Source organism: Stenella coeruleoalba (assembly GCF_951394435.1).
Source record: "Stenella coeruleoalba genome assembly, chromosome: 1".
In the NCBI taxonomy this organism is placed as follows: domain Eukaryota; kingdom Metazoa; phylum Chordata; class Mammalia; order Artiodactyla; family Delphinidae; genus Stenella; species Stenella coeruleoalba.
In genome coordinates, this window is record NC_137169.1 from 15,116,499 (window position 1) to 15,143,917 (window position 27,419).

The following is a 27,419-nucleotide window of genomic DNA, read 5'->3' on the forward strand; positions in this document are numbered from 1 at the left end:
CCGGCGCCGGCGCCGGCGGGGTGGCAGTGTCGCCGTCGCCGGGTTCCGTAGCCTACGCCGCTTTGCCTCCTCGGCACCTGAGGCGGCCGCCCGGCGGTCCTGCGGCTCTCGCTCCTGCCGCTGCGGGCCGCGGGGCCAAGGCCATGTCCCGGAAGCAGGCGGCGAAGAGCCGGCCGGGCAGCGGCAGCCGGAAAGCCGAGGCCGAGCGCAAGCGGGACGAGCGGGCGGCGCGTCGGGCCCTGGCTAAGGAGCGGCGGAACCGGCCGGAGCCCGGCGGCGGCGGCGGCTGCGAGGAGGAGTTCGTCAGCTTCGCCAACCAGCTGCAGGCCCTGGGGCTGAAGCTGCGGGAGGTGCCGGGGGACGGGTGAGGCGGGCCCGGGAGCGCGGGGGGCGGCGCCGGGGGACCCGCCGGGCATGGCGACCGTCGCCGGTTCTCGCCCATCCATTCATCGGGCGGCCCCGAGCGCCAGCTGCGAGCCAGCCGCTTCCTAATGCAGGGGGTCCGGCGGCGAGCGAGGCGGCCAGGCCCCTCCCCTCGAGACGCTCGAGTAATCCCCAGTTGCCCTAATCGTGGCAAAGGCTCCAAGCAAACTGTAAAGGGGTCCTGAGAGAGAATACTGGAGCAGGTCTCCTTTAGATCGGTGCTCAGGAAGGCCCCTCTGGAAGGTGACATTTAAGCTGAGACCTGAACGAATGAGCTGGAGCCAGTCAGCCGAAGAGCAGGACCGCGCGGAGAGCGGTCATAATGACCATCAGACGAATAGAAAGGCGTAAGCCCCACTTGGTATAACGCTTGGCCTCCTTTGAGTCCTTACTGTTGGATATTGCCCTCCTTTTACGCTTGGGAAATTAGGTCTGTGAGGGCCTTTGTTTACTGAGCTGAAGGCAGCTTCTCTAATTCTTACTTATATGGGCTTCAGTTTCTCTGTAAGCAATGGCGCTTACCCAAGTTTGCTTGGGGTTTAGACTGGAATCTGTGTCCAACTTTTTTAGGGAACACGGGATAAATAAACGGGGTGGCAGGGAGGGACTGGGCGAAGGGAAGGAAGAATGGCCTCGGGAAGGGGCATATGGATTCAGGAGCGTGGAGGGAAGAAGAAAAAGGGTAGGGGAGAGGGCAGGAGATCAGTTAGCATCCCCATTGCAGGGGTAGGTAAAAGGGGGTCTGGAGGCCAGAGTGTGGCACTCTTGAAGAGATAGTATTAATAGCAGCCTGGTTGTTTTTGTTCCTCCCTTCATTTGGGCATTTTTGTTGAATGAATGAATGATAAGAATATCATAGAGGGAGGCCAACTAGACCCTCAGCAGGGCCCCTCAAAGAGACATTTTCTTGGTGGAGTCGCTACAGTTAAAAGCTTGCTTTGCTGGGTCTTGCTTTTAGCCTAGTACCTTGATTTTTGTCAAATATAGTTAATAAATATTCAGGGCCTTATTTATCCTGAGCAAACTCACAAGCACAGACATTGCTCTATAAACCGAAATACCAGTTGAGTACTTTCCGGTGGGATTGGGCTGGGGTCTGCTTCTTCCTTGCAAATGATTGGTTTGCTTGTGTCTGCTGTACTGGGCATGGGCTTCCCACTGGCAGGGTATCCAGGAAACTGAAGTACTCAACAGAAGATTGCTTATGAGCAGGAATTGCAGCACAGAGATGCTGGGAACACATTGATGACTGACGTTCAAGCTTAGTAAGAGAGACATAACAGCAGGTCTCAAACATTTTGGTCTTAGGATCCCTTTACACTCTTAAAAATTACTGAGAACTCCAAAGAGCTTTTGTTTATGTGGGTTATAGGTATCAATATTTACTGTATTAGAAAGTAAAATAAAAATTAAAAACATAATACACAAACACCCATTATATTAACTTTCAGAGTGATAACATCGAGTATCATATATCAGGTAGCCTCTGGAAAACTCCACGGGACACTTGTGAGAGAATGAGAGTGAAAAAGATAAATAACATCTTAGTTTTGGACTCATGGATACCCTGAAAGGTTCTCAGAGATACCCTCCCTTCCCAAACTGGGCCACACTTTAAGAATGGATGATATAAATAATTAAAATGCAAGTTGATATATTCTTAACAGTGACCGATTATAGTGGTACTATTGAGAAGGAAGTTGCCAACACTCCCAGAAGTGGTCAGGGAAACCTTGTTCATTCATCAAACGTTCATCGAAACCTACCGTGTGCTAGATGCCTTTCAGAGGAGGTCATACTCAGACTGGGTCAGGAAGGACCAATAAAAATATGCCAAGAGAACATTCCAGGCTGACGAGTAATACATGGAAAGGCACAGGAGCACATTATTCTTGAGACATCTGCAAGTTGTTTAGGATGACAGGAGTATAGGGTACAAGGGTGGAAGTCAGCGGCAATGAGGCTGTAGAGGCAGAGGCCAGCTTGACTGCAATGCTCATGTCTCTCACTTCTGACGTCCCTATTCTTTGGACAATGTTAGATGGATAAAAGGATAATGATAATTTCTCCTTTGGGGGCTCCATGAAGCTAACCCCTTTCTGTTCACAAATTCTTCCCACGGGTGCCATGGACTGTTCAGCGCTCTTTAGTATTGTGGTACTTTGGGATATGGTGATGACAGGCTTTATCACTGTGCAGTGGATGGTGCGTCCAGTGTATGTTACAGGTTAGTGGGCATCAACAGATTCTTTTATTTGTTAACATTTATTGAGTACTCTTGGTGAAATATAAAGTTACAGTAATAAAAAAATAGTTGACAATCTCCAGTCTTCTGTCTTTCCATTCTGGTCTGATTACAATATTGAGTAGCCTGAGATAGCATCTCACACTATATAGGCGTATTCATTGTTGGCAGTATGGTACTTGTAGCATTCTGGAACCTTCGGGTACTTGGGAAGAAATTAGCTGGTGTTCTCTAATGTAGCCTTTACGTGAAATCAATGTAGCATAGATTAATCAGGGAGCTACTTATGGATTTTTGTAATGCATCATGGCCCGCCTTCATATTTGTTATGTTATCTGGAGGGTGGACATAAATTGGATTCCGTTTCAAAACAAGAAATATTTTAACCTTGATGCTGTCCTTAAAAACATGATTGGATGTAGCGTGAAAAGAATCGCTAATTGGATTAGGCAGTACAATATTAACATCTCTCTGAACTATATCCAGTTGTATCTTCCTAAATGTAGCCTCAAAGTACATTGCTAATTAGTAGTGTTCCAATATTAAAGCATTAAAGAATCACTAATTTTAGCCATTTGTCTCTGTCTCAGGTTGTTTTATTGTGAAAGTTTTACCTTATTTTTATAATCGTAGGATCTTAGTGCTAGAAGGGCATTCACACTTCGTCATCTTGTCTGATTATCCGTTAGTACCTGCGTCACCTGTACAGCAGCCTCATCTTTTGTGTCTGGCTCAGTGGTTTTCAACCTTGGTGTCACAATAGAATCACTTGGGGAACTTTGGAAAAAATACAGCGCCTGGGCGCTCCCTCAGATCAGCCACACCAGAATCTCAGGCAGTGGGGCCTGGTTAGGGATAATTTTCAAAAATGTCCGCATGTGATTCTAATGTGCAGTATAATTGAGAACTGCTGATTTAGAGTCTAGAGTCTAGACTAGTGTTTCTCAAACTTTAACATACAACAGAATCACCTGGAGGGCTAATTAAACCCTCAGAGGGAAGAGATTGCTGGGTTCCCAACCCCAGAGTGTCTGACTCAGTAGGGCTGGGGCTGGGCTAGGCGGCTCAGAATTTTCATTTTGAACAAATTCTCAGGTGATGCTGATGTTGCTGGTCAGGGGTCACACTTGGAGAATCAGTGATTGAGACCAGCACTGTCTGATAGAAATGAAATGGGAACCACGTATGTACAATAATTAAAAATTTTTCTGTTAAAATTTTAACAGAATTTAACAGAATTCTGTAAAAATTTTTTCTGAAAAAAATTTTTCACGTTAAAAAGGTAAAATGAAACAAGTTTTTAAAATAACGTCCAAAAGTGTAAGTCTCTTACAATTACAACACACCTCAATTTGTATTAACCACATTTCAAGTGCTTAGTAATCACCTGTGATTAGTGGCAACCATATTGTATAACACACATGTAGGCAGTTCCTGAGGCTTGTCAGTAGAAATGTACAAAATCCTTAGTCTGTGCCGTCCGTCTCTCTAGACCTAAAATAAAATTACCTTTTATTTGCCAAAATCTATGTCCCTGTAGCTCCCTTGTTTTAGTTTTATTGTACAAGGATAACACCCCTTTCACCATGACGGATAGTTGGAGGCAGCTGTCATGTCCCCCTGAGCTTTCTTTAGGCTGGAAGTCACTCGTTGTTTATGTTCTTCATATTATTTAGTTTAAAGCCACGTCAACTCATCTGAACCTATGTTAAAATGTAGGAACTAGAATCATATACAGTACTTTAGCTGGAGTCTGACCTCAAAGAACAGAACAAAATCTGACCCCCTCTCCCCCGACTTCTGCATACTTACTGCCACTACTGCAGCCTAAGAGCCCATTAATTTTTTTAACACCTAACGTTGCAGTATTGTCTCATGCTAAATTACTGAGCACCCAAAACCCTTAATTCATGTAATTGGTTAGTTTTGTGAACTCAAATGCAAGACTACATATATCCCTATAGTGCAGTGGTTCTGAAGTGGGCATGATTTTTCCCCCAAGGGAACATTTGGCAATGGCTGGAGATAATTTTGGCTGTTACGACTGGCGGGAACATGGTGGTAGTGGTGTTACTGGCGTCTAGTGGGTAGAGGCCAAGGATGCTCCTAAACATCTTCCAGTGCACAGGACAAAGGATTATTCCAGAATGTCAACAGTGTGTGTGTGTGGGGGGGGGTGAGAAGCCCTGCTCTAGTGTATTGGGTGAGGGTGTGGACTCAGGAAACAGCTGGGATCTCCTAGAGGCCCTTTGGGCCCTGGCCGCCCTGTTCTCACGAGGATCGTGAGTGCGCTTGCTGGGCTCCCTAAAGGAACCTAGGTTGTTTGTAGAGTTTGTTCACATTTCATGGGCTACTACCTTGTAACTCTGTCAGAAAAGGAAGTGATTTGTCTGTCTTGATTTTTCATTTTGACTACTTGTTTTTAGTGAGCTCAAGGAAAGTTTGGTAAATATAGAAAAGTATATCAAACTAAGTTTAACAAATGATCCTAATTCCACTCCCCAGGGATAACTGTTACTAACATTTTGGTGCCTGGGATTGAATCCTCGGTCCACCACCTACTGATTTTGTGACCTTGGGCCAGTTACCTTAGGGGGATAGTAATAGTGCCCATCTCATAGAGTTGTAAGGACTAAACACATTTAATACATATAAAGTGTTTGGAACAGTCCCTGGCACATGGTAAGAGCTGTTGAAGTGATGGTTTCAGTGCTTTTTCTTTGCATACATTTGTATGTGTTTCTACATCTGTGTATATAGTATACAGACGAACATGCTTGCGCTCATGCGGTATATACAGTGTGATGCTTACTTTTTTCGCTTATGTGGAGAACATTCGCCTCTGTTGCTGAAAGTTCATGGAAAGCATGTTACTTTCTGCAGAACACCATGAATTTTGAGATATCAAATGTAAAGCAACTAAATATGTAATTTTGCACCAAATCATGCCTTCTTTTAAACTGGATTCAAGAATAAACTAGTGGTGGCAGGTGTTAAAGTTTTAAGAAAAGTTTGAGAGAGCAGCTTAAAATTGAGAACATCTTATCCACTAGCTTACTTTATTCCTGTGGTTGAAAAAAGACTGCCATTGTTAGATTTTAGCAACAGACCCCTCATTCTAGTGTATAGAACTGTTATGTTCCAGTCCCTTCTAGAATGTTGCCCCAGATTGATGTAGAGTTTCTTGGATCCTAGTTTGTAGAATCTGTTGTCTAAATTCTCCCCTTCGCCCCACGAAAACAAACAAACTATATATATATATATATATATATATATATATATATATATATCTCCTTATATGTTTGAAGAGATTCCTACCTCTCTATAACTTTCTGTTGAAAACTCACTTTTCTGAGTTGAAAAACAGAAAACCTCCGTCACCTATACATTTAGGTTTGAAGTCCTTCCAGAAGTGTGATGAGTTTATATTTTGGAATTAGAATATCATAGGTTTTCATTTGGAAGAGTAAACAGTTTGGTGTGAAAGTGGACAAACGTTTGGCTTCAGAATGGCTATTTCCTTAGTTTTGAGGATACCAGTGTTTGTCTTGTTCAGTCCCTGTGTATCTGGGCTCTGTGTTTGTGGTATAGTTTGGAATTTTAGAAGCCTTTAAGGGGTTTGAAAGTAAAGATAACTCTTACAATTTATTACCAGCATTTTAATTTTAGAAACAAAACAGAAAGAAAACTTGGAGAGTTTCCATTTGGCAGGAATAAGGACAGCATTGTGGCCCTTGGGTGAGAGGCGATGAGCCGAGGAGGGAGAGTGTCCTTGTGAACTATGCCTGTGTGTTGTCCAGGTGCTCTTCCCACAGCTTTCCCCACTGTGTCCTTAGGACTCAAAGAGGATGTTCCGCTCAGCTGTTTCTGTTGGGAGCTTGACAAATTGCTATCTTTTTGGGACTTGTTAGGTGAATAGCTGAGCAGCCATAGTGAAAAGGGTTTCAGAAAAGAGGCAGTAGCTATGATTTATTATTTTGGAAGGGGATCTGGGAGTCATAGCCCTTAGGTGTGGAATGGCCTGTAGTGTCTGGACCCTGTCTTCAGGTGGTTAGTACATCACCAAACTTCACTTGTTGAAGCAGCAAAGGTACAGAGAAGTTCAGTATCTCTCCTGAGTCAGCCAGCTGGTAAGTGGGGAATAGGATTCTTATTTGATGCCTCTCAAAAAGGTAATGTGATTGAATATCTTCCCTAGTGCTCTCCCCTCTGGTATCTGGGAGGAACCTGGACAGTCAGAGTTGAGGCTTTATATCTTTTCTGTGGAAAGATTTCCATGGATGGCCTAGCATGAAGCATCATTGTTTTAGATGAACTAAGTTCATTTTTAAAAGGTCTTGACCAGCGTTTTGTTTTGATAGCAATTGCCTCTTCAGAGCTCTTGGTGATCAGTTGGAGGGACACTCACGAAATCACCTCAAGCACCGACAAGAGACAGTGGACTACATGATAAAGCAGCGAGAAGATTTTGAACCCTTTGTAGAAGATGACATTCCTTTTGAGAAACATGGTAGGTTCACCGTGGGACACTGGATCCTCCAGGAGTAAATGCATTGGGTAATTAAATCCATCAGGATCCCCTACCCTTCCAGCTGGGGGTTTGATTACATAAATTATGGCATTCATTTATTCAACAAGTATTTATTTGTCTGCTCCATAATAGGCAGCGCGCTAGGCAGTTGGGAATCATTAGGTTTAGATGTAGATGCCATTAATAAAAATGATGATGTTGGGAATTCCCTGGTGGTCCAATGGTTAGGGCTCCATGCTTTCACTGCCGAGCGTGCGGGTTCGATCCCTGGTTGGGGAACTAAGATCCCCCAAGCTGTGTGGTGTGGCCCCAGTAATAAATAAATAAGTAAAATCTGAAAAAAAAATTGTTGATGTTAATTAACCTGAAAAGCTATTCGTGACTTCTTATTTAGTGGTGGGGAGGGAGGGGGGAAGCAGGTTATGAAATAGTGTGTATAGATTGATCCTGTTTTTAAGAGGTGTGTGCACACGGAACCAAATTACGAAGTCTGGAAAGATGCTAACATTTTATGGTTAATTCCTGGCTCCATTTATTTTTCAGAAACCACTCACTCTTTCAACAACTCTTATTAAGGGGAGATAATAATAGGGCCTAATTTATAGGGGGTTTTGGTAAAGATTAAATTAGTTAATACAATTAAAATAAGTTCTTAATAAGTGTCAGCCATCTGGGGATGATGGGACTGTGAGTATTCAAATTATCTTCTGTAGATTTTTCTGATTTTTAAATGATCATGCGTTACTTTTATAATCAGAAAAATCAATGAAGTCATTTAAATTTTCCCCCCCAAACCCAAACACAACCTGGTTTCTTTGAGGCATGTCAGTTAGTGACTTAAATTAGTTCCTTAATAGGCTCAAAGCTAGTAAGAAAATACTAGCTTTTAAGCTTTGATTTTGACAGATGTTTACTGAGAATCTACTGTGCTGGGTGCTGATATATTTATGTTTTACAAATAACATTTTCATTACAGGTCTCATGGTCTTGTCTGTCTCTTATCAGGCAAGAGACTCATTCTGCGTTTTAGAGCGCTAACTCTGGGAACCATGTCAGGAGAGGATGGGGAGAGAGACTGAGAAGGGAGATGAGTTAGAGAGCTCTGCACACTGGCCAGATGAAAGCATAAGCGTGTCTCCACCAAGGCAGCTACTGGGGATGATGAGTGGCGTCCAGACCAAGACACAGTCTGGCAATATAATTGACAGGACTTGGGAGGTGGTGGGGGGAGGGGAGGGGTGGGGGAGACAAAGGCGATTCTGAAGTTTCTGCCTGGGGAAAGACCAAGTTGCTGTACTGTTAATAAACTAGAGGGCAGCAGGAGGAAGACATTTGGGAGGGAAGCTATCTGTGATCCCAAAGCCTTTCTCTTTCCTCACTGGGGAAGAACTCGTTCATTAGGCACAAGCAGCAAAAGAGAAACGGTAGCGAAACTCCTAGCGATTAGTTTATTCTAGTCATAGTCACGGAGTTCTGATGGTCTCTTCCTGGGTCACTTTTTGTCTAGCAGACACCAGTTAATCAGATGGCCACCAGTTTACAATTTAAGTGTGGGTGTATGGAGCAAGTTTGGGAATTTAATGCCATATAAAATGAGTTGTGTCATTGATCCAATTAAAATATTTTAGGTGAAGAGAGTTTTTAGTTTGTGACTTTGAACATCTTCAGTGATGTTCACGTGGTAGATTTGGGGGTATGGCAGGACCCTAGGTGTACGGTGGGAAGGTGTTTTCAAGAAATGTCGCTGTGCATGCCTGCTGGTTGGTTGGTGCTTTATAAGAGTTTGAGTATCATAGAAGTGGGAAGTGACTGACTGCCATAGCAGAAGGGAAAAGAAACCTAGAAGTCTGCACATTCTACTTGTGTGTCAGTTGAAGACTAGACTTGTTACATTTATTACTCTTATGTTTGGTTTTTTTTTTGATGTTGGGGGTAGGAGTTTATTTATTTATTTTTGCTGTGTTGGGTCTTCGTTTCTGTGCGAGGGCTTTCTCTAGTTGTGGCAAGCGGGGGCCACTCTTCATCGTGGTGCGCGGGTGTCTCACTATCGCCACCTCTCCTGTTGTGGAGCACAGGCTCCAGATGCGCAGGCTCAGTAGTTGTGGCGCACGGGCCTAGTTGCTCCACGGCATGTGGGATCCTCCCAGACCAGGACTCGAACCCGTGTCCCCTGCATTAGCAGGCAGATTCTCAACCACTGCGCCACCAGGGAAGCCCCAAGTTATGTTTTTAATGTCTACCTACCTTGTTATACTATGATATTCTTGAGGGCAGGGACTGTGTCTTTTCCCCACTGTGGCAATGGCTGGCACATGTTAGGCACTCATATTTGTTGACTGAATCATTGAATGGCTCACTTAACTCTTCAGGACCTGGTTACCCTTGCATCTGGCTGTGTCTTTAGGATTCTTTCTTTCCTTTAGACTGTGGCTTTGGAGAATCGGCATCATCTTTTCCCTAACTAAACAGATACCCAGATCAGAAACCTGAATGTTCTTAATGCCTTCTCTCCCTCCCTCCTCATACCCAGTCATTCATTAAGTCTTGTCACTTCTACCTCAATGTTTTTTTTCTCATTCTACTGTCTCATAGAATCAGGCCTCTTTGGCCATTTGCCTAGATTTCTTCAATACTCTTTGCCTCCTGACCCCTTCAGTTTGTTTTCCACATTGCAGCCAGAGTGGTGATCTAAATGGACATCGAATAGGTCTTCCCCTGTCTAATGCCTGTTGGCAGCTCCCTGTTGACCCCAGGAAAGTACCAACTCTTTAGCCCTTTCTGATCTGTGATTTTCTTCTTTCCCTACCCTCTTCTCTTGTCATTTCCCAATATATTTTCTTGCTTCCGCATCCTGCCATCTCAGCATTCTGAGTCCCTGCCAATACTGTGTAGTCCACAAGCTCATCATGCTCTTTCTCACTTCTGCTTGGAACATCATCCGTTCCTCTTCTGTCTTTTACCTGCCCTTTGGGAAGCAGCGTAGTTGTCTCAGCTGAGCAGCGTATCTGGTACACCTTGCCTCCCCTCCCCACTGGTCAGACTGGCTTATGTTCCCCACCTGGAGTTAGCCAAGCTGCAAGGTTTAAGGACACGGTCTTACACAAGACTTCTCTGACTTCTGACACCAGCTGCAAGTTTGTGGTTTCCCAGAACCACTCTCAGGTTTGATAATTTGCTAGAAAGACTCAGAGAGCTCACTGAAGGCTGTTATACTCACAGTTGTAGTGTGTTACAAGGAAAGAATACAGATCAAAATTAGCCAGATGGTAGAATCTGGGAAGGTTACACACTATACAAAAAGTATTGGCAACCAGGGACCCTCACCCAAACTTCAGTGTCCAGAATTTTTATTAGGGCTTCCATTATGTAGATGTTATTGATCGATTGCCTAAGTGGTTCAACTCAGTCTCTAGCTCCCCAGTCCCCCAGGTCTTTCTAATATCACACGGCCAGAGAGGTCCACCATGAGTCGCCTCGTGCATAAACTTAGCATCAGCTGTCAGCTGAGGCTGAGGGGCCTACTGTGGATAACAAAGACACCCCTACCACTTGGGAAATCCCAAGGGTTTAGAGGTTCTCTCCCAGGAGGGGGTGGTAAAGGCCAGACCTCTCTTTGGGTAAGGCCACGTTCTTTACTACATGGTTCTTTCCTAAAGCACCTACACATCAGCAGTGTCCATTTTCTTGTTGTTTGTTCCCCACTGGTTATAAACTCCTTCAGGGCAAACTGTGACAGGCTGTATAATGGAGTGGCCAGGAGCCAAGGTCTTGGATTCAGGATGCCTGGGGTGAAACTCAGCTCTGCTCTCTACCGGCTCGTGACCTTGGACACAGTTGCAAACTACTGTGTGCCTTGGTTTCCTCATCTATAAGATGGTGTACATGATAATACCTTTTTTCAGGGGATTGTTTTGAGGATTAAAAGTGATTTGTGAGTTGGTGGGAATGTAAGTTGATACAGCCAGTGTGGAGAACAGTATGGAGTTTCCTTAAAAAACTAAAAATAGAACTACCATACGACCCAGCAATCCCACTACTGGGCATATACCCTGAGAAAACCATAATTCAAAAAGAGTCATGTACCACAATGTTCATTGCAGCTCTATTTACAATAGCCAGGACATGGAAGCAACCTAAGTGTCCATCGACAGATGAATGGATAAAGAAGATGTGGCACATATATACAATGGAATATTACTCAGCCATAAAAAGGAACAAAATTGAGTTACTTGTAGTGAGGTGGTTGGACCTAGAGTCTGTCATACAGAGTGAAGTAAGTCGGAAAGAGAAAAACAAATGCCGTATGCTAACACATGTATGGAATCTAAAAAAAAAAGGTCATGAAGAGCCTAGGGCCAAGACAGGAATAAAGACACAGACCTACTAGAGAATGGACTTGAGGACACGGGGAGTGGGAAGGGTAAGCTGGGACAAAGTGAGAGAGTGGTAGTGTATAAATGGACATATATACACTACCAAATGTAAAATAGACAGCTAGTGGGAAGCAGCCGCATAGCACAGGGAGATCAGCTCCGTGCTTTGTGACCACCTGGAGGGGTGGGATAGGGAGGGTGGGAGGGAGGGAGATGCAGGAGGGAAGAGATGTGGGGATATATGAATATGTATATGTAGCAGAAACTAACACACCATTGTAAAGCAGTTATACTCCAATAAAAACGTTAAAAAGTGATTTGTGAGAAGAAATTAATAAAATCTGAAAGAATATGAGAAGTGAGTAGAGCGGTGCTTGCCACATGATAAGCCTCACTAATGCAAACTGTTACGGTTATTGTCACGTTTCCAGTGTCTCTCGTAGAGTTAGGCATTTAGGAAGCATTTAGAAAATGTCTATCGAAGGAATGAATAAATGAATCCTTTCTTTATGAGTGATTGGTGCCCTTCTGAGTAGGAGTCTATGTACTGTTTAACCAGCTTCAATTCGTAGACTGACAAAGCTAATGGACTTTTTCAGGTATGTTCACTGTTTCTCATTATTTAGAACTAAATTATACCAAAGCATGTTTGCATTTGGAGTTTTCTATGATAAAGACTTCATTTTTCTTTCTCTCTTTCCATGCAGTGGCCAGTTTGGCAAAGCCTGGAACATTTGCTGGCAATGATGCAATTGTCGCCTTCGCAAGAAATCATCAGTTGAATGTGGTGATTCATCAACTTAATGCCCCTTTGTGGCAGGTAGGTCGCCTATTCAGGAATTTATGTGAAGCTCTTGTTTATAAATTAGCTTTGGGGATGTCCTCAGATGATGGGGCTTGACTTATGATATTGAACTATGCAGGGTAACTTTAACCCAAGATGGGAAGCTTGTGGTGGCTTGGAATTAAACCCTGCATTACAAATGGAGTCTGAAGTATAATTCAAAAACCTTTAAACTGCCAGAAATGTCACTCAGCAGTCAGTTAACTGGGTAGTTTGGGGTGGAGAGCCTCCTGTGGAAATAACTTAGATAATTTTGTAAAAATACCTCAGTGAGAATTTAAAGGATTTGCGTACATATTCTAGTTTGAAATATATCTGTTCCATGTATATGTTTTTGTTTTTTAGATGGAGGAAAACAAAGACCAAATTCACTATAATAGCTGTTGCTAAAAAGAATTTCTGAACAACAAAATTTATTTCATGGCCTAGGGTGTCAAGCTCTATTTCTGTGCCCTGCCCGGCTATACATAGCGGTTCCAATGGTTTTTCTACAGCAAGTAAGATTTTACAACAAATGTTGCGTTTGTGCTGTGGGATGGCAGAGCACGCTGCTGCTGAGTCGCTTAGGCCTTCCTTACCCTCCTTTACCTTTGGTATTCTATTCTAAAGTGCCCTAGTCTCCCAAACAGTCCATCAAACCGAACATTCTGGAGTACGGAAGGTCAGAGGTCGGGGTGAAACTGTACACAGACTGCCACCCCTGACTCGTCCTCCTGGCACTCAGAGAGCTTTTCACTTTGTGGCTCAGCGCCTGGAGACTGGTTAGGTGATTCCTGTCAGTCTTCCTCTCTCCCCTGCTCCACTACTCCCCCATTTCTAACTTTGTTTTTTTTAATTAGAAAGTAAAACATAATGGTTATAGAACAATTTCAAAATTCAGAAAAGCCCATTAAAGGCAAATAAAAAAAGGCAAATAAAAGTCACTCAGAGTCATCATACTCCCCAGAGATAATTACTATTAACATTTTAGTGTGTATCCCTGTTATTCACACACACTCTTAACTATAAAATCATTCATGTATGACTGGGAAGAGACTATCACAATGTCACACGTTTTAAGCATGTCTACACACACACAGACACATCCATACGTGTATATATACACACACGGTGTATCCCTATATATTATATTATTATCAAGGCACCAATGGCCTTTTTTCCTCATTGGTTTCCTATACCACCTGCATATATATTTCTTTGTAAATTGCTTATTCCTTTGCTTAGCCTTTGCTCATTAAAAATAAAGTCATTTATAGAGATATGATTTACATGTAGCAAAATTCACCATTCTCTGGTGTATAGTTCTATGTGTTTTGACAAACATAGTCATGTAACTACCACCACTATCAATATACAGTATATTTCCACCACCCCAAAAAGTTACCTCATGCCCCTTTGCAGTCACTAGTCCCCTCCCCCCACTCCCAGATTCTTGTAACCACTAATCTGATTTGTCTCTTACAGTTTTTGCCTTTGCAGAATGTCATATAAATGGAAGTATATAGCTTTTTGTGTCTGGCATAATGTCCTTTTAACAAAAATTACACTACAGCAAAATAAATTAGATACTCCATGGGTTGGTAAGGACTTTACGTTGCAGGGATACAGTGAGCAGGATGGGAAACAATATCTGTATGTGCTGTTCTTTGGGGTAGTGTTGTCACATGTACTGACACTGGGGAGAGCTATCACATTTTTAGTGAGGCTCTCTCTTTCTAAGGATGTCTTTGAGCCAAGAAGACTGGTTACCTCTTTCGTTGTCCCAATTTTTTGTCTTGAAATCTTCACTGCTTAGCAGAAGTCATCAAAATTATTTGAATATACAGCATAATGATCCTCTTCTTGAAGGAATATACTCAGGGCCAACTCAGTAACTGTAGGTTGCCTTTTCCTCCTTTGATAACCGTTTTTAAAGTTTCTTAATTACCTAGGTAGTTGTGGAAGATAATTCTGCATAACTAGATTTTTTTTTCAAATACATTTATTTCTGTAGTGTCCTCTTGCTAAACATTCAGAGTATATGTTTTTAAAATAAATACATTTCCTGTATACTGGAATTGTCTACTAGGTTTTCCCCATCTCTCCCCACCCCAGTGAAGCACCTTATAAAATTTGAGAATTGAAACTGAATTGGTTGCTACTATCATGGGTAAGAGCTCTTACATTAATAATGAGGAGGTTTATACTCATAACGTACATTTTTTTTTCTGGCTACAAATGGAATATATGCTTCTGTAAACAATATAGACACGTGTGACTTAGAAAATGAAAGTCCTCTGTGGTCTCCCTCTCCATGAGCATCACAATTTGGTGACTGTTTGTCAAGTTATTTTTTCTTATTCATAATGCATATGTAGTGTTATTATTATTTAAATATATAAGTGCTTTAGGGATTATGTCATTCAGAGATTCTGATCAACTAATTTCCTTTCCAGTAGTCTTCCTGGGAGATGAATGGTGCTCTCTCTATTTTGCATGTGTCAAAACCAGACCCTCTGCCCTTTGAGACCTAGATATTCTACCTGGAGAAAACTTGCGTGGTTCTGACTTCTAGACCTGTGCAGTTCCTGTTTGTTCCATGGTTTTGCTGTGGTTTTAGACCACAGATATTGTTTAAATTAATAATAGTATCTTACTGCCTGTGACTTTCAGCAAAAACAAGAAGGAGGTGCTGATATTTTGGGGTTTTAACAATAGACAGTTACTGGGCTCTCTAAAGGACAGATTCAGAATTACTGTAGAGTTTCTGCAGAGTTGGTGGTTTGGGGGGGATGCCCAGGCTCCACTTCAGGCCGTCTGTATTGCATGACTCCAGGGAGCACCATTCTGGTTGGGTTGTGCTGCAGGGGCACCATTCACACAGAACACCTTGTGCGCAGTGCTTCCAGGTTGTGCAGCGCAGTAGTACTGCCTGACTGTATATAATTTTATTTTGAAATTGATATAAGTGGGATGTTTTGAGTTGTTAATGTTTCTCAGTATGTGTTTGATGAAAAATGCTATTTTTGTTAAAAAAAAACAGTGTGGATTTACTGTGAAGCTAGTGAAGCATAAGTGTCAGGTCCTTCATTTTTATGGGGCCCCGTTCAAGGTCTTGGGAGGAGTTCTAGCAATTTTATATATGTAATTTTATATTCTTTTTCTCGAAGAGGGTCCCAAATTGTTTGAGTTTCAAGCCCAACAAATCTGCATCTGCCCCTGGGCCTTCCCTCTTGGAAGGGACCTGTGCATTTGAGGGGCTGAGAGGTAATAACACTCCTGAAACTTAAGCTTATTTAACTTCATGGTAAATCTGCCCCTGGTTTTTGAATATGCATTTTTGTATGGATTTATATCCATATAGTTGCACATTAAAGCACAATGAATCATATACACATGAGTGGAAGAAAGATAACTCAGAAATTGCTTAGGACATATCGCAGTCATATTCCCAATTCCTTCTATATAGAGCCCGTTGACTGGGCTTCCTGGGCAATCAGGTGGCGTTTCTCTTCTGAAGTGGACACTGTGCAGATCCGCGCTGGCATCTCCCCTTCCTTTGCCTGCAGATTCGTGGTACGGATAAGAGCAACGTGCAGGAGTTACACATCGCGTACCGGTACGGAGAGCACTATGACAGCGTTCGGAGGGTCAACGACAACTCAGAAGCGCCTGCACACCTCCAGACTGATGTGAGTGAAGCCTCCGTTTTCTTCTCTATTCTCAGCCCTGCAGGAACCAGGTCGAGAGCTGTGTGCCCTGGAGCTAAAAACCAGTGATGTTTTAATAGAAAGTTGCCTTTAAGAATCTCTGGGCTTGATTTTTTTAAAAATTTTGTTAGTTCAGGTGAGAGCAGCAGATAAAATTATTGTTCTTTTGCTTTCCCTAACAGCTGATGGCTATGATTGCATGAATATAATTTATATAAACATTTAAAATAACTTTTATGTTTTAAAATTAATCCATGCTTTGTATCTGAAATTCAGAAACTATAGAAAAAGTAGAGAAGAAAATTTAAAATGCACAGAATCAAAAATTTTTGTTATTGTTTTCGTATTTGTATAGCTTTGTTTCCTGCTTTTTTGCCATTAACATTATTTCACAAGCCTTTCCTCACATTATTAGACACTTTCTTTGTAATTAAAAAAATAAAGTAAATGTCACTCTCTCACCCTTGTTTACCTCCCTGGATGCAACCAATGTTATTAGTATATCCTAAAATTACCTAGAGATATTTTACATATCAAGCAAATATGTGAGTATGTGCACGTATTTCACTTTTGCTGGAGTACATTCTTCCTATCCACAATTGTAGCATCCTCTGTATACCGTTCTGCACCATGCTTTTCGAATGGAACATATCTCGGAGTTTAATTCATAGCAGTACATAAGGAACTTCCTAAATCTTTTTAAATGGCTCCATAGTGTTCTAGTGTATGGATGCATTATAATGTGCTTGAATAGTCCCTTTGATGGACTTCTAGATGGCTTTCAAACTTTGCTTTTACAAACAACATGCAGTGCCTTATATGTGTATCTTTTCACACATGTGCGAGTGTATTTGTGGAATAAATTCCTAGAAGGTTCTTACTACATCAGAGGATGTGTGCCTTTATAATTTTGGTAGATATTGCCAAGTTGCTCTCTGTAGAAGTCTTAGTCAGTTTACACTCCCACTTGCAATATGTGTCTCTTCTGCACCTTTGCCAGCACAGTGTGTTATCAAGTTTTTAAATCTGTGTCACTGTTAGGGAAAAAATAGTTTTCTTAACATAGTTTTAATTTGTATTTTTCTTATTAGTGAGCTTATGCATCTTTTCTTGTGTTTAAAACCTACTTTTGTCCTTTTTTGTGTGAACTGTATTCATGTTTTTGTCCATTTTTTTCCTGTTCAATTTTCCTGTTCAAAAATCATTTCCTAATGATTTTTAGGAAATCGTTATGTATTAGGGAAATTAGCCTCTATTTGTGGTATGAGTTGCAAATTTTTCACAGTCTGTCATTTGTCTTTTTATTCTTTCCCATATTGTCTTTGCTCTGAAGGAATTTTAAATTTTTATGTGGCTAAATTTATCAAGTTTTCAAGACAACATATAAATGTCTTCTGGGTTTTGGGTCATGATTAGGAAGCTCTTCCCACTCTGAGGTTAAAAAGAATTCTCCCATAGTTTATTTTAGTCCTTCTGTACTTTCATTTTTTAAAAGAAATTAGATCTTGTGTCTATTTGGGATTTATGTTGATATATAGGTGTGAGGTATGGATCCAACTGTATATTTTTCCTTGTGGTTACCTCGTTGAACCCGAACTGTTTATTAATTACATGTCTTTTGTCCACTGATTTAAAATGCTGCTTTTTTCATATAATAAATTCCCATGTGTAGTTGGGTCTATTTCTAGACATTGGTTCAATTCCACTGGTTTTTCTCTTCATATGTTAATGTGTTCATTGTTTTAGTTAAGAAACAGTGTATTTGAAAATCTAGTAGAACTCTTCACTCATTGTTACTTTCTTTTATTTTTTGATTTCCTGTATATTCTTGCTTTTTCTGTTTTATATATGAGTGTTAGAATGTTTGTCTAGTTAAAAAGAAGTCCTGTTGATAATTTGCTTTTATTGGATCTCATTAAATTAATAGATTAACAAGCAAAAATTTTCTTCTCTATGATGTTGAATCTTCCTAGCCGGGAACCTGATACGCTTTTTATTTGTTTCGTTGACTTTTTGGCGATCTGCGGGAGCACTTTTTTCATATAGCCCTTTCCCATTTTTTACTGAGTTATTCTTAGATGTTTTATGTTTTCTGTTCCTGTTGTTAGGAAAGGATCTTTTTCCCCTTTATATTTGTATATGTGAGATTTGTTAACAAAATGTTAATTATGTACATACCCAGCTACGCTAGAGAATTTTCTTACTTTTTAATTGAGGTAAAATTCACACAACAGAAAATTCACCATTTTAAAGTATATGATTCAGTGGCACTGAAAACACCTATAAAGCTGTGTAACCACTTCCTCCATCCAGTTCCAAAACATTTTCATCACCGCGAAGAAAACTTGGTGCCCATTAAGCAGTCATTCCCCATTCCTTTTCTATCCCAGCCACCACCAGTCTACTTTCTGTCTCTGTGGACTTACTTATCCTGGACATTTCTTATAAATGGCATCACACACTGTGTGGCTTTTTGTGTCTGGCTTTCCTTAGCATAATATTTTCAAGGTTCATCCATGTCATAGCACTTATCAGTACTTCGCTCTTTTCAAGGTTGAATAATATTCCATTGTATGATATATCACATTTTGTTTATCCTTTCATCTGTTGACGGGCATTTGGGTGGTTTCATACTCTTTGGCTGTTGTGAATAGTGCTGCTATGAATATGTGTGTATCGTATTTGAGTACCTGTTCTCAACCTTTTGGATATACAGTTGACCTGTGAACAACACAGGGGTCAGGGGTGCCGATCATGTGCAGCTGAAAATCCAAGTACAACTTACAGTTGACTGTCTGTATCTGAGCTTCCGTATCTGCAGTTCTGCATCTTTGGGTTTGACCAGTCGTGAATTGTGTAGTACTGTAGTACTCACTACTGAAAAAAATCTGTATAAGTGGACCGTGTAGCCCAAACCCGCCAACTGTATATCTAGGAGTGAAATTGCTGGATCATATGGTAATTCTATCTTAAACTCTTTGAGAAACTGCCACACTGTTTTCCACAGTGCATAGCTGCACCATTTTACATTCCCACCAGCAGCGTATTGAGGGGTCTGCTTTCTCCACATCCTCACCAGCACTTGTTATTTTTACTTCTTTTTAAAAGATACATGTACTTTAAAAGATTAGTGTCTACATGTCAATCCCAATCTCCCAATTCATGCCACCACCCGCCCCCACCCCCCACTGCTTTCCCCCGTTGGTGTCCATACGTTTGTTCTCTACATCTGTGTCTATTTCTGCCTTGCATACTGGTTCATCTGTACCATTTTTCTAGACTCCACATATATGCATTAATATAAGGTATTTGTTTTTCTTACTTACTTCACTCTGTATGACAGTCTTTAGGTCCATCCACGTCTCTACAAATGACCCAATTTCGTTCCTTTTTATGGCTGAGTAATATTCCATTGTATATATGTGTCACATCTTCTTTATCCATTCATCTGTCAGTGGGCATTTAGGTTGCTTCCATGACCTGGCTATTGTAAATAGTGCTGCAGTGCACATTGGGGTGCATGTGTCTTTTTGAATTATGGTTTTCTCTGGGTACATGCCCAGTAGTGGGATTGCTGGGTCACATGGTGATTCTATTTTTAGTTTTTTAAGGAACCTCCATACTGTTTACCATAGTGGCTGTATCAATTTACATTCCTTATAAACATAGGATTTTCCAGAATTCTTTTTGTTTGGAGTAGTTTTTTTGTTGATTCTCTCTCTCTCTTTTTTTTTAAGGTATAGAATTATATTATCTGCAGATAGCGATAACTTCTTCCTTTTCAGCTCTATGCTTCTAATTTTTCTTTTTTTTGGGGGGGGGGGCGCTAATTGCATTGCTGTTACCTCCAAGACATGGTTAAATAATCATGGTGGTGGTGAAAATCCTTGTTGTGTACCTTACTTGAATGGGAATGAAGCATCATTCTGTGGATTTACCGTGGTTATTTCACCATACTCACACTATGAAACCTTTAGGTGTTTCCAATTATTCACCACTCTTAGTGGCGCTGTGAGGAGCGCTTTAACAAAAATCCTTTCTATACTTGACATGATTTCCTTTGGATGAATTTCAAAGACTTGCTACACATAGCCAAATGGTTAGGGTAAATTTTTAGAATAGGTTGCTTTTTATTAACATTCTAAGGAGTAGACTGACATTGCTAGAGTCTACTTCCACTTTTACATGCAAAAGTGGAGATGTCCTTGCTCATTTCCTGTCTCCCTGCATTAATAGCAAGCAGGGGGAGAAAGTGATTGGGAGCCACAGAGGGATGATTTTAGCTTTTCTGAAATGGGTTTAGGTTGTAAAGGCCTGTGGATACCAAGTGAGCGGCTCTTCAAGTTTTTAGAATTTGACAGGTACCCTTGAGTGTGGTGATAGCACATGAGGTTAAACGAGTCACGCTCACCTGTGATAATCTGGTTGGGACAGGAGCTCCAGCACACTGCAGCTTGCTGATGATCAAATAGGGCCTAGGGAACCAGATGAGAGTTGTATGTGTGTTTCTTCAAGATGAGTTGTCCTGCTGAAAAAGCTCATTGGGTGCTAGTGTAGAGGATCGATTCTGTTACTAAGCTCACAGCTCTGGAAACCGGCTGAGACAGATATGTGCTGTCTGAGTCAGCAGTCATTGCCAAAATGTTGGTCTCTAGAAGCTGTAGGCGCGCTAATGCCATTTTTACTGAACAGTTTATCCCATATCTTGGGCCTTTCTTTTTAATACTTCAGTTGTGGCCTGGAATCTCAGTGTCTGGATAAAATTTAGCCTAGTGATTGCTATTCCTTTAAGATTGTCACTGGAATCTTTTCCCATATATTTAAATGTTTTTGAGATTAGAGGGTCTTCCTGTATTGCAGATTCTGAACATAGTTTGCTGGAGTTCATGATTATTACTCTTTCTGTGTACTTTAGTTTCAGATGCTTCATCAAGATGAATCAAATAAAAGAGAGAAGATCAAAACAAAGGGAGTTGACTTTGAAGATGACCTGAGAGATGAAGTAGAAGATGCTGTCCAGAAAGTTTGCAATGCAACTGGATGTTCAGTTAGTATTTGTCACGCAGTAACAGTGGTTTATAGACAGGCATTGCTGTGCCTAGTTTATCTGCTAGTTTCGTGGCATCACTCTAGCATGCTGACAGCTGATGGGCCAAAACAGGCCCATGATATTTGTAGTTTAATTAGCTTATGTGATACAGTTTAATGAGAGATGTTCATTCATTTCTCTCTTGTTTGCTAGACTTTATCCAATACTGTTCAAAATCCTAAGGAAGTATGTGGGTTTATTATTTTCTGACTAGTGCGGTTTTATAAGAATTCATTTTATTAAATGGTTATTTCAGGTGATTAACCTTACTGAAAATTAAGACATTTTCTAAATGGAGGGTCTTGAAACCTTGCCTCAATGACATCCTTTTGTTTATTTTTAGAATAGGTTGCTTTTTATTAACATTCTAAGGAATAGACTGCACATTGCTTGAGTCCACTTACACTTTTACATGCAAAAGTTTATAAAATTGTTTGTCAGATTACTGATGTAGAGATAGGTAGAAAAGTATACCCAGAGTCTTGATGTGTTCCTTTGTTTCTTTCATAGGATTTTAATTTGATAGTCCAGAACCTGGAAGCTGAAAATTATAATATTGAATCTGCGATAATTGCCATGCTCCAGATGAACCAGGGGAAAAGAAATAGTAAGTCCATGATTGATATTTATAAGGTTTCAAAATGATTATGTGGGTGATTTTCCAAATACTTATTTTTAATCAAGTGACAGGTAATAATTATATTGTTATTTATTCATTCAGCAGCTTTATATATGACAGGTGTTTTTTTACTAGGTGCCAGCCCTGTGTCAGAGAGAGTATAGTCTGGGGTGGGGAGGGGCTTGGTGGAGAGAGATAAGTAAATTGGTATAATAAGACATAATGAAGTGTGGGTACAGGCTGCTAGGGGAATGCATGAAAAGGCCACCTAGCTCAGTTTTGGAGGAATGGAAAATGTCAGGGAAGACTTTAGCCTTTTAGAAATAAGATCCCGTTATAATACCAAAATGATCATTGAAATGGAATGGAGAGAAAAATTATTTTTCTAATGGAAATATTTAAATTACTGGCACCTGTCAACTGGTGATAATTCAGAATTTCTTTTTGCTTGAACTGAGTTTAATTCTGTGATTCAGAGGAAGGAAAAAAGTTGTTAACAATGAACTGTTTTCTCAAGTTATTTATTTTAAATGATTTCAATATTTATTGCCAGACATTATGTGCCACATACTGTTCCTGGCATTATAGTTTTCTGATTGGGTATTTTATTATCCTCCTTACATATTTGCTATGCCTTCTTAGAAAGCTGTAAGTAACTTGGTCTTTGTGATTTTAAAATAACGCTATGCAGTGTCTGTGCTATCCCGTATGGTATGTACTTGACATGTGGCTAAGCGAGACTGACTGAGGAACTAAGTTTAAAATTTTATTTAACTTTATTTAATTTTAATTTAAATAGCTACGTGTGGCTTGTAGCTACTGTATTGGAGAGCACAGCTGTAGATCTTGTTTCCTTTCTGGTTTTGGAGTACAAATGAAAGATTTCCCCCTAAAAATTCATGTTAAAAAGTGGTTTAATCTAACAAAACAAAGCACTCAGCTGGTAGGAAGCTGATGATAAGACTGGTGGTCAACAGGTTATTTTAAAATTTATCTTCCGATTTTTACCAATTATTTTTTCCTTATGTTCCCCACTGTATTGACTTGATATTAGAATTTTGCCTCAAGGAAACTTGCTCTCCAAATGCCAGTGATCTAGGGACCCGGGTAATTTTGGAGTCATTTAACAATAATCGCATTGTGTAACTACCTTAGGTTTTCAATTTAACAAAATATCTTTCTTCGGAAGATGCAGAGGAGAACCTTGAGTCCAGTGGCCGAGTGCTGAAGCAGTGTGACCCTTTATGGGAGGAGGGTGGCAGTGGCACCAGAATCTTTGGAAATCAGGGCTTAAATGAAGGCAGAACTGAAAACGATAAGTCTCGGGCCAGCCCTAGTGAAGAAAACAAAGCAAATAAAAATCACCTCCCAAAGGTAGGAAAGATGGGGCTGCAAGGGCAAATGGGCTGCTGTAATTCGGTGGCGTGGAGGGAACTTGGAGCTCAATTTAGTGTGTGATTTTCTCTTGATCTATGAAAGCGGTTACTGTAGGAAATACAGGGAGTGCATGAGGGTATATCATGAAGTGGAGGGAAGACCTCACTTGTCCTGCCTGGACTTTGCAGTGATGGCTAGAAGGAAGTATACCGTGAATTCATACTCATACACGCGGATCGGCTCCATTTCCCGCCTAACATTACTGCGTGTGTGGGTGCTTTCCGTGCTAACCCATGTGATTGAATCCCATTTTTTTGTAAATACCATCACCTTCAGTGAACATCTTTGTGTATAAGTCTTAGTATTTTGCATTATTTGCTTGGCTAGAATCCCAGAAATGGAATTAACAGGTTAAGGGCATGGATATTTGAATCTTTTTAAGGTCTTTTGGTAAATTGTCAAATGCTTCCCTGAAGGGTTGTACTGCTCCCTTCCGAACCCCACTCCCACGAGTAGTATAAGACACCATTAATTTTACTGAATTTGGAACTTATCGTAAAGACTTTCACCAGGAAATTCTGAGCTCAAAATGCAACGTAATGTAAAAGGTCACAGGCAGAGGCTAAGATGTGATAAGCTTCTGAGGATTTTGTTAGGATCCCCTGGGGCAATAAATTATGTACAGGAAGGCATCCTATGGCATGTTTGAGTGTTACCTCCTGCTGGACTAGGGTTAATGTTTCTTTAGTTCATTTTGACTTGGTTTATGAGGAGAATGGAATTGATTTCATTTGCTAGCTCAGCAAGAGGGTATAAATTTAAATGTAAATTTGAGCAGTAATGGGAAATGAATCATTTTTGGTCTGTTAGGTGGGTTTTCTCTGTTCTCGTTGAAAGGCAGTCTGTAACCTTTGCATCTGTCAGCCCTGCATTTCCCGTCCACTGGTGCAGCCTGTGTCCCCGTGCAGGCGACTCAGGTGGCAGTCTTCTCTTTCAGGTCACGAACAAACAGAGGCGAGAACAGCAGCGACTAGAGAAGAAGAAACGACAGGAGGAGAGGCACCGTCACAAAGCCCTGGAGAGCAGGAGTAGCCACAGGGACAACAACAGAAGTGAAGCAGACGCGAGCACCCAGGTCACCTTGGTGAAGACTTTCGCGGCTCTCAACATCTGACTCTGGCCTCCTGGGAGTTGTGAGAAGGGAATGGAAAACGGAGGGCCGTGTGCCAGGCTTTCCAGCGAGGCCATCCTTTTACAAAACGAAACTCAACCCACAGAATCACACACTGAGTTAGTTTCCTTCAAGCTGCCTCCTTTTTTGTTCAGTTTTGTCAGTGATGTGTCTTATTTAATGAAAGTGCAGTGAAGCCATTCATGTTCCATAATTAAAATATCGACTTTTAGGGGTGGATAGTTAGGTCAAAAAAACCCTTTTTAAGTGTGGTTTTATTTGCCCTGAAAATCAGAGTTTGGTGACCCCGGGATCTTTCCTTAACACTCGGGGTTTCACTGTAATTGTTCATGAAGTAGTTTAGATTAATTGCTAGAAATTCAGAATGACAAGTTTCCTTTGTTTCTCTTTCATTTTCAAACAGACATTCATATGCAGGATAGTTTATAAATGATGTCCAACTCAGGTACATGTTTAGAATTAACTTTCTTCTAATGCAAGTTAATCAGAAAATAATTCAGGAAGTGTTTTCCCAAAGTAATAGGATGTGAAGGTTGTGGCCTGTAGTCAGGGTGGAAATTAAACAGCTGCGTTTCTCTTCTTCCTGATTCTGATGCTCAGATGGGATGCAGGTGCTGTTGGTTCGTTTGCACTCAAGCCATATGATAAATAGGCCAGACTGTTAATTAGGCCTGGGCTTTGCCGGAAAATCTGTAGTGTTGCTGAGTAGTTTGTACTTGTTTCTTGACAACGAGAAGACAGTGTATCATCAGTGCTTATGATACAGTTCTGGGATTCTGATAGCGGGGAGCGCAGAAGCCATAGTTGGAAAGGCAGAAGTCAAGAGAGTCCTGAGATTTTGCTCAGGAAGAAGTCTGAAGAGGTAATTGATATGGGGTGGGGGGTTGGGGGTGTCTGGAAGGATTTCTAAGGCTTTTCACGTTCACATTTTAAGTAAGTAACTGTCTTTTCTTCCTTACTATTCTGGATTTAGAAAGATGCCTTCAGAGAGATAAAAGGTAACTTGACCCTTTGCTGAATTTTCTTAGTATTGTGAAAATGAAATCCCATAAAACGCTGCACTTAACTTCTTTTTAGTTAAGCCCTGTTTGGGGATTTTGCTGTTCAAAACACTCTCCAGCACCCTCCAGAAGTTGTCAGTGACTTAGGTTAGACTAGCAGGGCAGAGAACTTACTTTGGCTGAGGCCTTCAAATGACTCCACAGTGCTGAAATAGATTTGGGCGGTGGAGAGATTGCATTCCTCAAACCGAATTAGGTGAATGTGAACTTTAAAACGAATGTATGAAGTGGCCAATCTTGGACTCTCTTTGCCTTTTGGGGACCTAATATTTGGAGAAATAATATATGCTGAATCAAAAGGTAAATTATTAATTACCTCCCCCATCTCAGATTTCAAAATTATCAGAGTTCCGAGGCAAAGGGAAAAACTATAAAAAGGTTTTGACACGTATGGACATATCGTCGTGTGGGCTGGCCTTGGATTCATTGGATTGCCTTTATCAGCAGGTGGTTTGCCTTCTGTGGTTTTGGTGATGTATTTTAATTTTTCGTTTGTTTGGCTTCGGTGACTTTGTGGTTGGAGCATCAGTAGTCTCTTGGAGGCGCTCCCAGAACATCCTGGTACAGTGCGTCGTAATACGTAGCAGATTTAGAAACTGCACAGCATTTTTTCTTTGCACACTGCGGAGTCCTGAGTTAGAGCCTCTAGTACTCAGTCCAGACAAGTGAGGGGTCTCCGTTGTCTCGCTGTCTCCAAGGGAGTGAGGTCCAGTGCTTCAGGATCTGTTCTCTTGGCTTTTAACTCTGGGCACGTTCCCGACCCTGGCTGAGCGTTTCTGAGCGAGCACTCTTTCTTGTCTGTCTTGTACTGTGAGAGTACAGGAGACCAGATCCCCTCAGAAAGACTGATTGCGTACCAGAAATTCAGCAGAATTAGGAGTCAGAAATCGCTTGAGGGAGACCCGTTGTCAGAAGTAGTAGGATCGCTTTATTTACTTGGTTAATGAAGGTGGCCTTGGGCCCTGTTGGGTTTTTGTTTTTTCCTGTTGGGTTTTAGAAGTTGCTAAAAAGTTGCTAAAGAATACTGGGCACATTTATTTATAAATTACCTAATTCTGATCATAGGCTTCGGCATTTCTTGGGTAAAATAACAGTGGTTTTAAAAACTAATCAAATGGCTTCAGTAGTTTTCTTTTATTACCATTTCATAGTTTTCCAGTTATAATTGGTCTGTGTTTAGTACGTTAATTATTAGGAATGGGGAACGTGTATCCAACTTTAGTGATAACTTCTAGCTAAGGGTTTAAATTTAGCCTTCACTGCCTCAGTCCCACCGAAGTATGAGGTAGATGGAATCCATGTAGTACTTGGTTGCCTTGGTAGGCACGTGAGAACTACTTTATTGGCAGCCAAAATGGAGGCCCAGCATGTTTAGTCCTGGGATGACTGGTCAGTGACGGTTACCGGGTGTAGTTACTCAGGTGAACCGCGTAGTAGGAGGCGACTCTTTCTTAACCTCTGTGGCTGTTAGAGGTTTGTTATGTGCGATTGTCTCGGTAGCTTTGGTCAGGAGAAGGGGGATGAGGCTGTGGTCCATAGCTGCTTACTAGTCTTATAAACTGTATATAAAGGTTTTATGGATTTTAAAAAAAGATTTTTTTAAAGGTCAAAATACAAAATAAAATTTTAGTAGCATCAGGTTTGTACTAGAGAGGTAGATGTATTGAAACAACATAGAATCGCAACTTCTGAATTAATATAGTTGCCACCAGGAGATATTAGAGAAAGAATGTATATGTATATTTAATTTTTCAATAATAGGAAATACGCTTTCAGGAGTGAAGTCTGGTTGAAGAATTGTGGCAGAAAGAAGAATCTTAAGTGTTAGTTGAGCTTGTCTGTAGTTTCTTTTGTAAGCTCTGAAAACACTTCCCTACCTATTGTGATTCTGAGGGCTTGTGAAGTGGGAGCTCCATCGTGGGGCAGCTAGAGTGGGCCTTTGTGTAGGTCATTTCTCATGGTGCTGCCTGCTTCCC

General features: G+C 41.1%; 1 protein-coding gene across 3 annotated transcripts; it reads left to right on the forward strand.

The window, feature by feature from the left end:
- Positions 1–27,419, forward strand: OTUD3 (OTU deubiquitinase 3). 3 transcript variants are annotated; one of them, XM_079914186.1, is made up of 8 exons: positions 1–364; positions 7,030–7,178; positions 12,280–12,392; positions 15,965–16,087; positions 21,021–21,152; positions 21,705–21,801; positions 23,003–23,187; positions 24,188–27,419. In XM_079914186.1, exons 1-8 carry the CDS (start codon positions 144–146, stop codon positions 24,362–24,364), a joined length of 1,197 nt encoding a protein of 398 aa, XP_079770312.1. In that variant the 5' UTR covers positions 1–143; the 3' UTR covers positions 24,365–27,419. The 3 variants fall into 3 exon arrangements, with proteins under 3 accessions (XP_079770312.1, XP_079770313.1, XP_079770314.1); XM_079914187.1 differs by having other exon boundaries at positions 271–350; XM_079914188.1 differs by lacking the exons at positions 1–364; positions 7,030–7,178; positions 12,280–12,392 and adding an exon at positions 12,768–12,913.

Coding starts and splice junctions, on each gene's coding strand:
- OTUD3 (XM_079914186.1), top strand. CDS start 144: ATGTCCCGGAAGCAGGCGGCGAAGAGCCGGCCGGGCAGCGGCAGCCGG. Junction 16,088..21,020: donor CTGCACACCTCCAGACTGAT/GTGAGTGAAGCC, acceptor TGTGTACTTTAG/TTTCAGATGCTTCATCAAGA. Junction 21,153..21,704: donor GCAATGCAACTGGATGTTCA/GTTAGTATTTGT, acceptor TTTCTTTCATAG/GATTTTAATTTGATAGTCCA.